General features: G+C 52.1%; 6 protein-coding genes across 6 annotated transcripts; 3 read left to right on the top strand and 3 right to left on the bottom strand.

Moving 5' to 3' along the window:
• Positions 1-3,739: 3,739 nt before the first annotated feature.
• BDV14DRAFT_197923 (uncharacterized protein) lies at positions 3,740-4,008 on the top strand (the record flags this gene model as incomplete). Its single annotated transcript, XM_073772792.1, has 2 exons — positions 3,740-3,817; positions 3,883-4,008. The coding sequence occupies 2 exons, from the start codon at positions 3,740-3,742 to the stop codon at positions 4,006-4,008; spliced, it is 204 nt and encodes a 67-aa protein (XP_073630522.1).
• A 501-nt stretch (positions 4,009-4,509) lies between these two features.
• On the bottom strand, positions 4,510-6,150 carry BDV14DRAFT_169522 (putative RNA 3'-terminal phosphate cyclase). The gene has a single exon (XM_073768049.1). The coding sequence runs from the start codon at positions 6,051-6,053 to the stop codon at positions 4,578-4,580; it is 1,476 nt and encodes a 491-aa protein (XP_073630521.1). The 5' UTR covers positions 6,054-6,150; the 3' UTR covers positions 4,510-4,577.
• BDV14DRAFT_26855 (uncharacterized protein) lies at positions 6,150-9,280 on the top strand. Its single transcript, XM_073776414.1, has one exon. It carries the CDS (start codon positions 6,592-6,594, stop codon positions 9,142-9,144), a length of 2,553 nt encoding a protein of 850 aa, XP_073630520.1. The 5' UTR covers positions 6,150-6,591; the 3' UTR covers positions 9,145-9,280.
• Positions 9,281-11,160, bottom strand: BDV14DRAFT_26854 (uncharacterized protein). The gene is made up of 4 exons (XM_073776413.1): positions 10,879-11,160; positions 10,493-10,807; positions 10,323-10,439; positions 9,281-10,277 (listed from the first exon to the last, which is right to left on the bottom strand). The coding sequence occupies exons 1-4, from the start codon at positions 10,987-10,989 to the stop codon at positions 9,417-9,419; spliced, it is 1,404 nt and encodes a 467-aa protein (XP_073630519.1). The 5' UTR covers positions 10,990-11,160; the 3' UTR covers positions 9,281-9,416.
• Positions 11,161-11,591: 431 nt separating this feature from the next.
• Positions 11,592-13,230, top strand: BDV14DRAFT_197919 (uncharacterized protein; the record flags this gene model as incomplete). The annotated part of the gene is made up of 2 exons (XM_073772791.1): positions 11,592-12,568; positions 12,618-13,230. 2 exons carry the CDS (start codon positions 11,592-11,594, stop codon positions 13,228-13,230), a joined length of 1,590 nt encoding a protein of 529 aa, XP_073630518.1.
• A 109-nt stretch (positions 13,231-13,339) lies between these two features.
• BDV14DRAFT_169513 (class I SAM-dependent methyltransferase) lies at positions 13,340-15,033 on the bottom strand. Its single transcript, XM_073768048.1, has 3 exons — positions 14,819-15,033; positions 14,570-14,683; positions 13,340-14,395 (listed from the first exon to the last, which is right to left on the bottom strand). Exons 1-3 carry the CDS (start codon positions 14,898-14,900, stop codon positions 13,608-13,610), a joined length of 984 nt encoding a protein of 327 aa, XP_073630517.1. The 5' UTR covers positions 14,901-15,033; the 3' UTR covers positions 13,340-13,607.
• Between the last annotated feature and the right edge of the window lie 41 nt (positions 15,034-15,074).

Here is a 15,074-nt window from a genome sequence, read left to right as displayed (position 1 = left end):
TTCCAGTTAATAGTACCTTCGGAAGTCTCATCCGAGAGAAGATCTTTTTTCAAGTTGTGTCGAGCTTGCGTTTATGGGTTGGCCACGGTGTAGGAAGCCGGAAAATTTCGATGAAGACAAAGAACGTCGGGGATTCGGCGCTCGACCGTGGACGGGCACTTGATCAGAGAGATGGATGAGACGGAATTCCAAATCCTACGCTCTATTTCAGACAGACAAAAGAGAAGTAAGCATCCCATACCGTTTGCAACAAGGCTGGACAAAGGGCGAAAATTTTTGGATGCGCATTGCCTCCATGCATAGCTCCGATGGGGAAATTTCCACGGTCATCGGGATTTCTCGCCCCCAAGGGCATGAATCGCTCGCTTGCTGCGCATGGTTTACGTGGCCGCAATCAGCCATCATCCTGCATGAGGCATTGTTATAGTTTGGCCGACTAGTGGTGTACAATGTACACACATACAAGTTTGAGGAAACTCTGGGCGTCTGGCAGCCATCGAGATTGTTGAATACCAACGGAAAGAGCGGAACCATTGCATGGGCTTGTTTGATGTAGTGAATTCAATGGCCATTGACATGCCTTAGTATGCATTCACCACGCGGGGCACTAACGCATTGGCGATCAGGCTTACAGCGTTGACAGTTAAGTTGACACTCGAGATAACCTCGGGTCCCGGGTGAGATTTTGAGACGACTTATCACGTCTTAACATTGTCGCTTATAAGGCCAACTAGGCTGATAGCCAACTCTGGATCGTTCCAGGCCCTGAGGTCGATGAGGTGGCGGGGGGTTGGGTGAGATTAACAGTTTCAGTGTAGCTAAACCACGAGGGTTTGGAGGCTGTTGGAGATGTCAGAAGCCGCAGATCTATCTCCACTTTAGTATCGCACGCCACGATGGGGTTGTGGACAGGATTCTGATATCTCCGGTGTATACCCCTTGTAATATGGAAGGAATGGTTCTATAGGCTGCATATTAACATGCGACAAAAGTTTGTCGCTAGATCGGAAACATTGTCCATCCACTGCAATCTGTACAAGCCATCATGGATGACTGTGGATGGCGTCGACGGAGACCAGAAGTGCTATTGGGGCTAATTGTTTGCGATCTCACATCATCACTTGCATGAAGGAATGGACCGAGAAGTGATTATGGGGCCCAGGGTTGAAGTTAGGGTCCCCGCCGGGGAGGCACGGCGTCCTGAAACGAGGGAGGAGGCTGAGGCTAGGCATATACTCTATGTCATTATAGGACTTGTCTTCGGGAGTCGTTTGGAGGTCGACAATGGTATACAAGTCGCGTCGCGAGGCCGACGTCATCCACGAATCGAATCGTACGAGGGTGGAATGTACGTTGGGCGGGAAAAAACCTGAAATCCAACACTACCGTGACTGCGAAGAGGAGAAATATGTAAGATGACGAACGAGGCACCGCGAGGACGGAGATGTTTGCTCAATAGCGAAACGTAACCTTAGTTCAACACCCAACTAGCTCGTAGTCTAGCCACGTATATCCATTGCTCCGGTCGTGTCATCGGAAAATTCGGAGCTGTAACGGCTCATGGACAGGGTCAATGATATGGCGAGGAAGCGATGATTGGGTTGTGAAGAAGCAATCAAGAAGCAGTGAGGTGCAACTGGAGAGGAGGCAGTTGGCAAGAGCAGAGGAGAATGCATGACGGGCGGGCACATGATCGCGTCAAGTGATCGCAGCCGAGCTTCGCACCCTTCCTTCCCCCTCCACTCGTAGACGGGGTATCCTGTTCGACGCTCCCCGTCAGTGTCAGCAGGGACTGCATGCGCGGCGTCCCGTTGCTTGAAGCTTGGGCGATCCGGTTAGCCTCCTGCTAGGTAAGCTACACTAGCAAGCAAACACTCGCTCTTTCATGCATGCCCATTATTGCCCCCCCCATCTTCCGGAACTCGGAAGGTATCCAACCTCGTTGTTTGTGGTGGTTGAGAGCTAATTCCGATGCAGTGGATTACTACTGGTTGTTTCAACATTGGTCCTCCTTGAAAGGGCAAATGGGCGACCATGGTGGTGCGAGACGCACGCTGCACAAAGCGCGCAAATGATAATTGATCCCAACTCCTCATCGACAGTCCAAAATCGATGTCGCTGATCGAAGTGGAATCAATGATCGGCGGCTGTCACCCAGATCGAGCAATAATGTCGGTCTCCCGAATAATTGCCTGCCAGGATCAGGGCGACCCTATCCTTTTCCCGTGGGCTGTGAACGAAGCGCTCACAAAGGCAAGGCAGTGTTCCTGGGTTTACAATTGGTCGCGCCCTTTCGCTTATGCCGGCTGCTGAAATTTTCTACTCCTTAAATGATCAATCCAAAGACCGCGAAACGGGGCTGTCTCGCCTAGGCAACGTTCCAGAAACATCGGATGGAGCCCAGCTGCGACGGTAAGGAGATCTAGACGCCTACCTGCGGCACGGCCTCCTACCTCATCTAACCGAAACATCCGTGGCTATGGATGGAACGGCGACGAGCTGACCAGCAACCCAATGCTGATGCATGTGCAGACTTTAGGTTGTGGGTTGATACTTCAACACGGCCCATACCTCCCTGCAATCAAGCCCGGAGCGTCCGTGACTTGGTGGTCACAGACCTGCGAGTCATATCTCAAACGATCAGCCGTTTTTCTTCGATCAACCTCGGGAACTGATCGGCCTTTTTTTTTGTCCAGCCCTCCTGGCCTTAAATAAGAATGGATAAAGCTGGTGGTCCGGGGGTACCCGGAAATCTGGACCAGGGCACAAACACGACTCTTGGTTGACCGAGTGGGCCAGGGCGTGAGCAGCATTGAATCCTGAATGATCTTGCTTGCTTTCATGGGATTATTGTCAAGACTGAAAACGTCTCCGTAAGGCCAATAGTACGCAGCGGAGGATGTTGGCTCACGGAGCGCAGCGTCCCTAAATGTCCCTGGCCAGTCGGTGATGCCCATGAGACTGGTGGACGGGTGCCTTGTCACGATGAATCGAATATTCAATAATCTGCTAGGAAATAATGAAAAATAAAAATAATAACACGCGCTGTTAAGGGAATTTGCTCGGCTTGGCTCCGACTGCGACGTTGAGCTATACACCCCCTCCTATTTTAGAGGCTACTTAAGCACGAGATATCTCAGACTGACAGACTTAGTTGGCTCAGTCTCGAACTCTCAATTAAACATTCCCAGTGCTAATTCTGTCCTCAATCACTTGTGCCTGCCTCCTAAAACGTGTCTTACATCTAGCCCCTATTGAGTGGCGCAACGCTCGCGGGCCCAGGCAAAGTCGAACTAGCTCCAACAGCGGACCAGCGCGGCGGTTTTAGGCTGCGATCCTTTTCCTCATTTTCCCCTGCAAGACAACGGTCGCTCGATCTTGACGTAATTCCCACTGCGGTGGCTTGGCCCTCTTTTTTACTTTTAGCCTGGGCGGAGCTTCTTCGTCTCTTCTTTTCTTTTTCTCCTCCCCATCCTTGCCTTCTTTGCTTTTCCCTACTTTATCCTGACAGCTCCTGTCGTTCATTCCTTCATAATCATCCACCTCCGCTCTCGCAAAAGAGACAGCCGTTCCTTCATCCTCCTCCCTCCAGCCAGCAATAGCCAAAGTCTCCCTTGACGGGAACACATCTACCTACTCCTAATTCTACGACCTACGTCTACCTCTACAAACAACACAACAATAACAACCTACCAACTTCACAACCTCACCTCACCTCACCTCACCTCACCTCTTCACAATGTTCTCCTGCGCCAACTACCCTCGCGGATGCCGCGGACGTGTCAACATCAACGGAGGCAAATGTCCTGACTGCAAGGTTTGTCCCCTTTCATGGCTCCCTTTGTTTGCCTCCCGAACACCAGCTGACCAAACCCACTCTAGCAACTGAACTTGCGCCGTCCTGCCTCGGCTTCGCCCTTTGCCCAGCCCAGAGACTACCGCCGAGCACTGCCTTCCGAGATCCTGGAGAACTCCTCGTACAAGGCCATCGTCCGCGAAATGGTCTAAATCTTTTGCCACGACACAAAAGCAACCACCGAGACGGATCGCGAATGGGCGCAGAGGGACCCCCGAGACCTTCAACCGGATTGCAAGGGTCCTACAGGCTGGGGCCAGTGTCAAGGAGGATCCGCAACACTGTGTCCTTTCGCCGACCATCTCTTCACTTCTTCACCTCTCTCTCTCCACCTAAAATTTCCTAATTATCGTCTACATTGATGCTCTGACTTGATGCATTGCTGGGAGTTCACACATATACCACATGGGGGGAGGCTATCTCGATTTCCGCACACATACCTTAGTCCAGGCGGCTAGCTTTGTTTTTCGCTTTCTTTCTTTTTTTCTTCGGCCTGATATCCTTTGCTGTTTAATCCTGATCGAGGCGGATCTCTTGTTGTCCTGCTACCCTCCCCTCGCTTCTGTTTTTTAATGGTGAAAATAGAATGAAATGACGGAAGCTACTGCAATGCTTTCAAATTAAAAAAACAATAAATAAATAAATAAACAATCATCTGGGTCTTGTTGTAAGTCTTTAATCGTTCGTCTAGGCTCGGCGCTATCTATCTCTATCTCCGTCCTCACGTGTTACTGCTACCATCATCCTCAAGCATTTCCCGACACACCCATTGCGCTGTTCTCGTGTGCAGACTCCAGTATCTCTCATTTTCTCGATCATCGACGGCTTGCTCTCTTGAAGCATCTGCTTTCTTGGACAATGCTTCAAAAACAACAAGCTGATCCCTCATGTGTTCGTCGACACAAGGTTGATGTCCAGCTGATTCGGCCTGCAGCTGGGGATCGTGAAGCTCGCGAAGAAATTCATCAACGCACTTATCAACTAACCCCTTCACTGTGAGAGCCATTTCCTCTTGAGGCTTGTCCTGACGTTTGTCGCGTCTCCTAGGCATCTTGGATTTTGGCTGTCCACCCAACGAACCGTACAATGCATCACGCCCGATTCTGAATCCCGTTGACGTATGGGCCACGATCAGCACGTACAGACAGGATCGACGGTGCGTGGCCTCGGTGAGATGGGTCTCGATAGGCACGACGTCAACGTGGTCCTGGGATGCTTCGGATTGACGGCGGGGGAGAACCAAGGGGGGCAAATCCTTCAGCCGTCTGCGAAGAGCCCTATGGACATAGCGCTCCATGAAAGTACGGACAGTCTCCGGTCCATCACATTCCTCAGGTTTTGCTGCTGCATCCTTCTCATCATACTGACTCGACAAATCTGACTGCTTGTTTGACCTCTTGTTTCCCCTCATGTTTGGGGAGCCTTCGTGGCTGTTGGAGTCGTCGAGCCGATCATCAGGGGCAAGCACTGTAATGTCGATCCTGGAAATCGTACCCCGTCGGCACTGCTGCAGATCCATCGAGGGGATCGCGTGGCTCGACAGAGTACCATCTGGCCGGGTCGGGGACCCGCCGCTTCCTCCCCGTCCCCGCAGCGTGTCTATCACAAAAGTCACCCTTCCCAAGTGCGCATGGCCAGCACCAGGACCCGATGACCATCCGCGCTTCTCCAATTGCACAGAGAGTGGCGGCAGCCCAAGCCTGGCGAAATTAGGGATCAGCACCTGGAAGACATAATCGATCGACGGGGAAGACGAGACATTGGTCCCCCCAACGATACTAAGACGAATTCGGTCGGTAGAGGTGGAGTGCAAAAGGTACGGATAGAGCGCCTGGAAGACCAGGAAGACGGACCCAGGCGTGGGCAGGCGGATGTCGATATCTGATTTTGTTTGGCAAATGGGAGCTGAAGCTGGGTCTTGGTCTTGATCGCGCGGTGGAGGGTAGAATCCTATCGAAGAGGAGCCCACCTGGGCCTTGACGGTTGTGCTCCCGCTCAGTTCCGCGAGGGTCTGAACCGCGGCCAGATGTGAGGCTTTGAGTCCTGTCTTTCCCGTCCGGTTGCCTCTGATGTGGTCAATCGCGACGGCGCGGCCTGTGAGGGCGGATAATGCAACCGCAATGCGGACTAGTTGACCTCCTCCCTCCAGCTTTCGTCCGTCCAGCCGGGCCAGTTTGGCCGTTTGAGCTTGATCCATGATCAGCGAGTTATGTTCGACAATTGATTCTATCTAAGGAGGTAATCCTACCTAGGCTGGTGCTATTATATTCATAATCTTGATGTCTACCGCGTTGTTGTTTTCAATGTGACTCTTTGTTTTGACTTGGACTGATGACTCATATAGCACAGCCTTGACGGCGCCTGAGTCAACCCTAAAAATTTGCCTGCGGTGGCTCCAGGAGGTCGACCAATCATGAGTATGTATTTTTCAGGGCTGCTGGCAGCAATTTGAGGGTCCTTTAGATCTTTGGGAGCTCTCGCTCCGCCTCCCGATCTATGATGTTTCCAATTCCGGAAACTGCGCCAGGGGCATGTCAACATCAACCATGGGCGCATTGGGTTGGGAAGGAGCGGCTGGTCGTGCCTTCCTACCCAGAATATTGACGATGTTTCTTGATCGATATGGCTGAATGCTGACGAGCAATTCATCTTTCTCACCGCATCCCATTTGTCTATCGCGCATCTATTTTCCGAAATAGATCTAAGTCAATATAATAGGATCGCATTTCCGCAGCATGAGCGCAAAATACCGCTTGCGAAAATCCAAATCTACTCGATTCTCTCGCACCAGTAACGACCATTACCAGACAAGCGAACCCTTCGACCCAGAGCTCGCTCGATTATTCGCAACTGCCGCTGCGTCTAGGGCTATGGCCATGTCGCGCTCTGCCGAGAGACCTACTACTCTGTCTGAGAGCTCGTATGGTCGATTAGGCGGGCCTAATAGCATGGCAGTTCCCCCGAGACGATACAAACGGTCTTCCTACCAGTCAGGAGAATCACAACCCGCAGATGACCTTCCAATCCAACACTCGGTCTCTCCATCCGTCGAGGGTTCGGAAAATGATCAGCCTTGGTCAACGGCTCTACCATCAATTAGCGAATTTGGAGCCCTTGATGACCGCATCGCGTCATTGCCTTCCTCCTACCGTCGTCTGCGAAAATCACGGTCGATGTTTTCAACCAGACAGCGCGCTTCCCATACACCTTACGGAGTAACGTCTCCCGAGTCATATTCCCCCAGTATATCTAGTCGTGGACCAGGATCCGATCCTCCGAGACTATATCGCACATTGAGACGGTCAATGTCGTTCTTGAAGACTGATCCCAATCCTCAGTCTCAGAATACACTGCGACGTGCGAAGAGTCAAGATATATCTATCCAACTGGCACGCTCTCAGTACCAGCAGAATCTCTTGAACAGCCCTGACACCCAGAATTGGCCGCCGCTATCCATGTCAAAAGTCAGGCGGGAGCACAAGCCGTTCAGAAAGACTTTCCGTGCCACAAGTTGTGAAGGTAGTTCGATCACAGATGGTTCGGTCAATCAGGTCAAGGTTTCCCAGTCTCACGGGAGAGCTAGGGCATTCTCAACGACCATAAAGAAGGGGATCAAACGAGTCTTGGGGCTTTCAAGGAATACATCTGGGCAGTCGAAGTTGCATGCGTCACCTGCGTCTTCTCAACATTGGGGCCAGTCACCTGCTCCTACGGCCAGCGATGAGAATCATTATTCAGGTGATCCTGATAGCTTCAGTATCGACCAAGTACCGGAGCGAGAAGAGAGGAGCCGACAGTCGACAATAAGGAGGATGCAGAGCTCTGGAAGCATAGCCACCAGCCGTTCTCGAGTGACAAGCTGGGCAGATTCCACTGCGGCCAATACAATCGCAACGCCCAGGGTCAGTGGCCAGGAACGTCTTTCTATTATTTCCGAGCAAGGAATTATCAGCCAGATTGACGCTCCACCACTGCCCTCAGGCTCGATGAGCCGTGGGCCAGGCGCAGTCGATAGCCACCGCTTGTTCTCCGCATTGATGAAACGAATTGGAGGAGCAAACGCACATGCCCCGGATGAAGATGTTGCCATCGGCCATATCAAAGAGCACCAAGCAATCCCTACGCAGGGATCATCGCGGTTCCACCGCAGCAGGCACACAATCCGTCAGGTTCCTAGCGACGTTTCCATAAGCTCCCCGAGATCTTTCGCAACCGCGAATCCTGGTCCGGCGACGCCTTTTGAGCAGCCAGAAAGTCGTGCTGCACCGCCGTCCCGTGGCGCAAGCCGTCCGACCGAGACTGCTGTAGATGATGGTAACCTTGTGCAGCGAGACAGCTTACGGGGTAGTTCCATTTCGCCGAGTGTCTATTCTCGAACGACGAACGGCCACTCGCTACAATCCATAGTTGCTGCCGATTCTCCCGATTCGCCAGCGGAACCAGGAGTAGCCACCATATACGCATCAGAAAGAACAGCGTACAGCTCGCCTAACAAGCTTGTTGATACTCCAGAGGTAGATAGTTCGCGGCAAACTGGCACTGACTGGCAGAGCTGGATGGACTCGCAAATGGCCAGGATTGAGAACTCCGCGTCTACACGACACTATCGTGAAGATGCCGAGATCAATGATTATCCAGCTACGAACTTTACATCTGCCGTACCAACTCGAAGAATACGTGTAGGAAGCAGGGGTGTCACCCCAGCTGGGGAACATGAAGAGCTTAGCCGACGTGTCTCGACAAACAGCAACTTTTCTCGGCCATTCAGCCGATCGTCCAGCTTGCGCACGGTAGTGAAGGCCCGCGAAACGTCGCCAACCGTCCCCACACCTTCTATGCCACCGTTGATGGCTGATGATGTCTTCCGTGGTTCTGGAGGGCAGGAACACTTCTTGAAATCCGCCCAGTCGGGGCATAGCAGCAACGGAGTGTCACCAATGCTGTCAAGATCAAGCAACCAGCCACGAATTCCAGACTCGCCAACCCCCAAGAGACCTTCCGTTGAGGCCTCTCCGATAATGGGCGGTGGAAAATATGGGCAGTATTCGTCCAAGTGGTCACCAGGATCCCAAGAAGCGAGACTGTTGCATAGACGATCTGCTCGTTTCCTCCGCGAGAACCGACGAGTCACCAACGAGAACGCGAAATTAGAATCGGGTATGTACGATCAGGCAGCTGGTCTTCAGTCACCGATGTCGAGTAAGCGCATGGTGGAGATATTCTTGGACAGTCGACGACGTCAGATGGAAGGGGGCAATGACTCAAGCCCAGAGCCGGCCTTTCTATAGAGTCGCCGAACGATATCACGTTTTCTTGTACGTTGGACACTCATTTCTATCACAGTTGTCTTCTAAGAGTCATTCTTTTGGAACGAATTGTTATATTAGCGCTCTAGTCAGTTCTCTTAACCTGCATAAACCAAGGATATATGTGTTTTCCAGAGCCAAATTCGCACCATCATTAGCATCCAGAAACAATAAGGATATACTCTCTCCTGAATCACATAAATGCCGGAAACAAACTTAAGAAACAACAGGGGAATCTTTCTAAACAATTAGAACTAAACAATCTCCACATAATTCGCCGGAAAACTCCCCCTCACCCCCCGTAGCTCTCCCTCCCACCAATCATCCGTGGAATCCGTCCTCTTCAGCACACGGATCCGATCGCCCTCAGAGAACACCAAGTCACCTGCGCTCTGTCCCGCAAAGTCGTAGAGTGCCGTGACGAAGGATGCGTGCGCTGAGGCGCTGCGCGGTTTCGGTGGTGGGGGTGGTGGCTTCTTCTTTGCGCCTGCGAGGGCGGACATGGATGGTTTGCTTGCGAGGGGGATTGGCGGTGTTGAGGGGTCCGATGGGGGTTGGAGTTGGGATTGGGGGTGTAATGGTGGGATTGAGTGCGATGAGGGCGTGCGGGATTCGATGAGGGTGGGTGTTGATTTGGCGGGGTTGGAGGTGTCTTTGTTCAAAGCTGGTATAGAGGCTGTATATGACTTTGCGCGAGCGCCCAGAGAGGGTTTGCTGTCTTGTCCGTCAGACTGGGTTGGGACGTTGTTGCTGCTGCGGAGGCGGTTGAGGGTGCTGAGCGGATTGCTGGGGCGGCGGTCGTTCGGGGATTGAGAGTGGCTGTGGGAGTTTGATCGCACAGACTTGCCGTTCGCGATCGTTGCTAGATTCTCGACCTGCTCTTGGATAGGCTGACAGACGGCTTCCCATTGATCGACTGTTTTGTCGAGAGACTGCGGGGGGTCGTAGGGAAACTGTTCCTGTTCGCAGTAGCCGTATATCACGGTGTAGTAATTTGCGAGGAGGCTATTCTGGATCTCGATCTGCGCGGAGAGGAGTCGGGGGAGCAAAGAGAACACTGCGTTGATCAATGGAGGTAAGTGTTGTCGTAGATGCTCGTCCGCGGCATGATAGTCCTGGTGTTGTCAGTATAGTTATGTGTGGGGTTGGGCTGTACATACTTCAGTCGCTCTGGCCAAATCGTCCTCGGCCCTCACCAGCGCAGAGTTGTCACGCTCTGAGCGCTTTCCTTTCTTTGAGTAGTTTTCAACGCGGCCATGGTGACGCTCATAGTCCAGCTACAACCGAGTCAGCTATCTGCTTGCGGCAATTGGGAGGGTCCATTCCCGACCTTACGGTCGTCCCTCTTCTTGATAGCTTTCTTGAACGGAACCAAAGCCTCTTTGGCTTGCGAAGCAGGATCAATCATACGATCGTCAATGGCAGATATCTCGCGCATAAGGTCCTTCGCCATATCCTCATACTCCTCCTTGAGCTTCGCTGTCCTCGCCAGCGTGGCCTCAGGCGTCGGAACAGGAACATGGGGAGTCGGGTCTGCAGAGCCAATTATGGGAGCGTAGAGGCTCTCGAATTCGATGAGCATGCGGTCTTGGTGGGTGAGGAGCGACGACCATGCATCGCGCCAGGCCTTTGTCGAGTCGACAATCTAATTGTTGTTGGTCGCAACGGTTAGCTGTCATCCATTAAACGGGGGAAATCCATGGTTCCGCAGCCAACCTTATCTAGCAATTTATCGATCTGGTCAAAGTCCTTGAGCAGAAAGGCCACCTGGTTGTCGTCGGCCGATCGTTTCATAAACCGGCCGAATTGTCTCTGGACAGACTGCATTTTGGGAGGGTAAGATAGGTAGGCAGGTAGGTAGCGACAGAATGCGGGGAGCTGCAGTGAGACCAGGTGGAAGAGGAGAATGAAGGTTGGGCAAGGTTAAAAGAAAAGGTGGTCAGGGAAAGAACGGGCTCATGGCACGTTCATTTGATGACGCAGCGCTGGAGTTGTCAACAGCTCTAGGCTCCAGGTTTGCGACAGTCGCCGTTAATTGCAGGTAAATGCGGTGGATAATTGCTGCACCACCGCCACTTTGCTGTGTAGATCAGGACCCTGGGTTACTCGGGGTTTGATGCTGACAGCCAATGTACAGAATAGTTGATCACGACAAGAATTCTATAGTAATCAACCAGTACAGAGTAGAGAAATTAGCGAAGAACTAAATAAAGTCAAATAGAGTGCTTTCAGCGATTGATTGCATTTCAGCCTCTCGCTGCCTTGGTGCCTGAGGATCCACCTCTCTCCGCATCTTTTTTGGTTCTTCTTTTGTTGTCTCTTCTCTGATTCTCCGCGTTTATGCACGACATTGACTGTCACTCGCGTCGACTCGACCAGATGCTCCTCTCACGGCATCTACCCACCCTTGGGCCCTCATTCCATCCATCATGACTGGCCCCCTCACGGCAACCCCTCGCTCCTCCAACCTGAACGTCCCCGCAACCCAAGGCACCGCGCCCGTCGTCAAGTTCCGCTGTCTCTTCACTCATGACCTCCGACGAAAGGCCAAACGCTGGCAAGATGGATTCCTTCGGTTTCACACCTTCAACAAGCGGGTGATGGTCTACGATAACACCGGCTACTTCATCGGCGACCTACATTGGCGCGCACCCGAAGGAATTCAAGATGGTGACGAGTTGGAACTGGATAAGGGTGTCTTGATTCAGGTCTGCGAGCCCCTCGAAAGGACAGATACCGATCTCTCCGAGCTATACAAGAATAAAAGTCAGACGTCACCTTCGCTCCCTGGAGAAGTACCTTCATCCGCTCGCTCTACGCCCCGGCCCTCGCAGCAGGCTTCCCGATCCTTGAACGACCTGCTCGGAATTCGCAAAACCCCCGCTCCCGCCCCTCAGTCACGCTCCCCGTATGAGCGACGCCATGCCTCGAGACCTGCTAACTCGCACCAACCGGTTGAGCGGCCTGCGAAGCGTCAACGTGTATCCCCAGAGCGCGTTGGTCGACCAAGTGAGCAAGGCGTTGTCGACTTGTCGAACTCTCCTCCTCGGAAGCAACAAACTCATGTTACGAATACGCAACCACCCATAAGGCCTTTAAATCAACGGCCGACGGCTTTGCCAGAGCGACAACCACCACCCGCCGCTCCTACACCAGTCGTCCCTCCCTCCGCCTCCACCTCTTTTTCTACCTCTACTTCCAAACAGCCTCAGGCACCTCCCAGTGATCCTATTGCGCATCCACATCCGCCGGATCCAAAACCGCTCAAACCGACTGCTGAGCCTCCAAGGAATACTCTTAGACTTTCCAATGATAGACCGCGTCGGAAGTTGATGTACCAGGAGTCATCTCGGGCACCAGCGAGAGAATCTGAGGGACGATCTCAGTTGTCCCGGACGCATGCACAGTCAGTATGTACCACATCAAATGTCCATTGCCGTAGCTGACCATACTAGAAACCAGGTCACGATAAAACATGAAGAAACCTCCAGTCCACTTATCATACTGGACGACTCTGACGATGACACTGCTATTCCACCGCCATCATACCAACCAAGATCCGCTACACCTGAATCCAGTCCTCCGCCACCAATAATAAAATCCAGCAACGGAGATACAACAGAAGACATCGACATCTTAGCCCTTTTCCACAGCCCTCCTCCACCAGTGGTAAAATCCAGCAACGGGGATACAGCAGAAGACCTCGACATCTTAGCCCTTTTCCAAAACCTCTCTGAACACGAAAGCACACAACGACCACAGCCACCACCAAATCCCCCAAATCCACCAAAACCTATCTCCCTACTACGCTCCGGAACATCCCTGCCAATAGCACAGCACTCCGCCCAAGCCGTGGGAGACGCACATAGACCCCGTTCTGGTGGTCTTCGCAAGTCATACTCGGAGCCTACGACCATCAACAGTCTTCATACGAGGCCTTTACCGGCCCCGAGTCCGCTGAATCCAGTTGCAGCGAATAGAAACGAGGATCAGGAAACTGGGCCTTGGACTGAGGAAGCGTTGGACTTGTTTGATTTTTGGCCGCCTGGCCGGCCGAAACCTACTTAACCCATACATCGTGTCATTGATATTGATGCTTCGTTAGTTGTCGGTTCGGTATGTGTCTGCTGGCGGACATGTCTATATTCATCTAAACTTTACATATTTACTCACTATACCCCAATCAATGAATGATTTTTTATGACTACATGTGACATGCATCTCTAATATCTCTATCGAGTGTATATCAAGCCCATGTCTCAAAAGACGTAATGTCAAAACCAACAACCAAACCATGAATCGCCAGAAAGCGAGGCATCAGACGTCAAGCGCAAAGCATAAAGCATCAAACATAAAACCACCAGGTCTTGCAACACACCTTCGACATCGACACCCCAACCCACCTCCCCTTCCCTATAACTCCCCGCTCCTTCTCCCACTCTCATTCACGCCTTCTTAACAAATACCGCCGCAACATAAACCATACAAGTCCCCTCAAACCACCTCTCAACACTAACACTCCCCCACCCACCATTCCCATTACCACCCTTCTCCTTCTCTTCCCCAACAGCCCTAAGAACACCCTCCGTATCCCGATCCAGACAACAATCACCCATAACCCACCGCCACCCCAGCGCATGATAGACTCCCTGCATGAACCGTGCAAGAATCGACCCCTTCGGGCTCGTCCACGGATTAACAACATGTTCAACCACGAGCAATTTTCCGGCTGGTTTGAGGAGGTCGTAGAGATGAGAAGTTGTTTCCTTGAGGTGAGGAACAGAACAAAGGACGCGGATTGTAACGATTGTATCGAATAACTCTGTCCCCTTCCCATTCTCTTCAATGAGTCCGACCTTCTGCATCTCTTTGCCAAGTTGCGTCTTCTCAACGCCACAGGGCAGAATCGTATATTTGTCTCCCAGCCCATTAAATTCAGCTCTTCTTTGAAGTTCGGCATGTAATCCGCCGCAGGGCTCAGCGCCGTATATAGCGCTGATGCCCCCGTTTTTGGCGAGAAGGGGCATTTGCGTTCCTGTGCCGGGGCCAACGTCGAGTGTGACGCCGCTAGCTTGGGCGAGGATGGGGGGGATGAGGTCAGAGGACATTTGGACTTCTTTGACTTCTGGGTTGGGGTCGTCTTTCGGTGTTTGGGATGAGAGGGCCGCTGAGGCGTCTTGGATTTGTGCTGGCTCTGATGATTCTGGTGGTGGTGTTGGTTCTTCGCGGTTTGCTGGGTTCTTTAGTTAGCCATATATTCAAGTATTAGGTAGGTCTCTTCTCTTCTGTTCTCGTCTCATCTGTCCAATCTGGGTACGTTGTGTTCGAAAATCGAAGTACACCGCAAACCAAACCAAGCCAGATAATAAAAGCAGCCGAGATAGAAGAAGTATTTAGAGAAACCTACCACTAAACGCAACCCAAAACCTCCCAAACGCCTCATCACGCAACTCATTCGCATTGAGAATGGGAGCAAGAACCCGTCCACTAAGAACAGCCCTGGCGTTTGTCTCAAGGTAATCTGTTCCTTCGTCAGCTTATTGCATTTTTTATGGAAATCGTAGCAATGTGATTCAAGGGCGCTGTTCCACCTGTCCTCGAGGCGAGGAAGGGAGCATCTATACCACGGTGCTAGAGGTTGTGGGCGAAGACATACAATACATAGCCATCTTGAGGATCATGGCAGGCTCAACGAGGGCACGGAGCCATTCGTGCGTTGTGGGGTTCTTGACGCCCATCCTGCCGGATTACTTTGGCGTGAGTTGAGGAAGAATGGAGAAGAGTGAGCTTTCTATATTGGGGTTCGGAGTTGTAGTTGCATTGGTTTTGTAGTTCTGGTGTGGGGATGACTAAGCCCTTTTGGAGGCGGCATTTTGCGCTGTTAGAGAAATGTACGGGGTAACTAGAGTATG

The sequence above is a fragment of the Aspergillus stella-maris genome, assembly GCF_047715825.1.
Source record: "Aspergillus stella-maris strain CBS 113639 unplaced genomic scaffold BDV14scaffold_13, whole genome shotgun sequence".
Classification (NCBI taxonomy): Eukaryota; Fungi; Ascomycota; class Eurotiomycetes; order Eurotiales; family Aspergillaceae; genus Aspergillus; species Aspergillus stella-maris.
The sequence above is the reverse complement of the archived record's forward strand: the minus strand, read 5'-3'. Positions and strand labels throughout refer to the sequence as shown.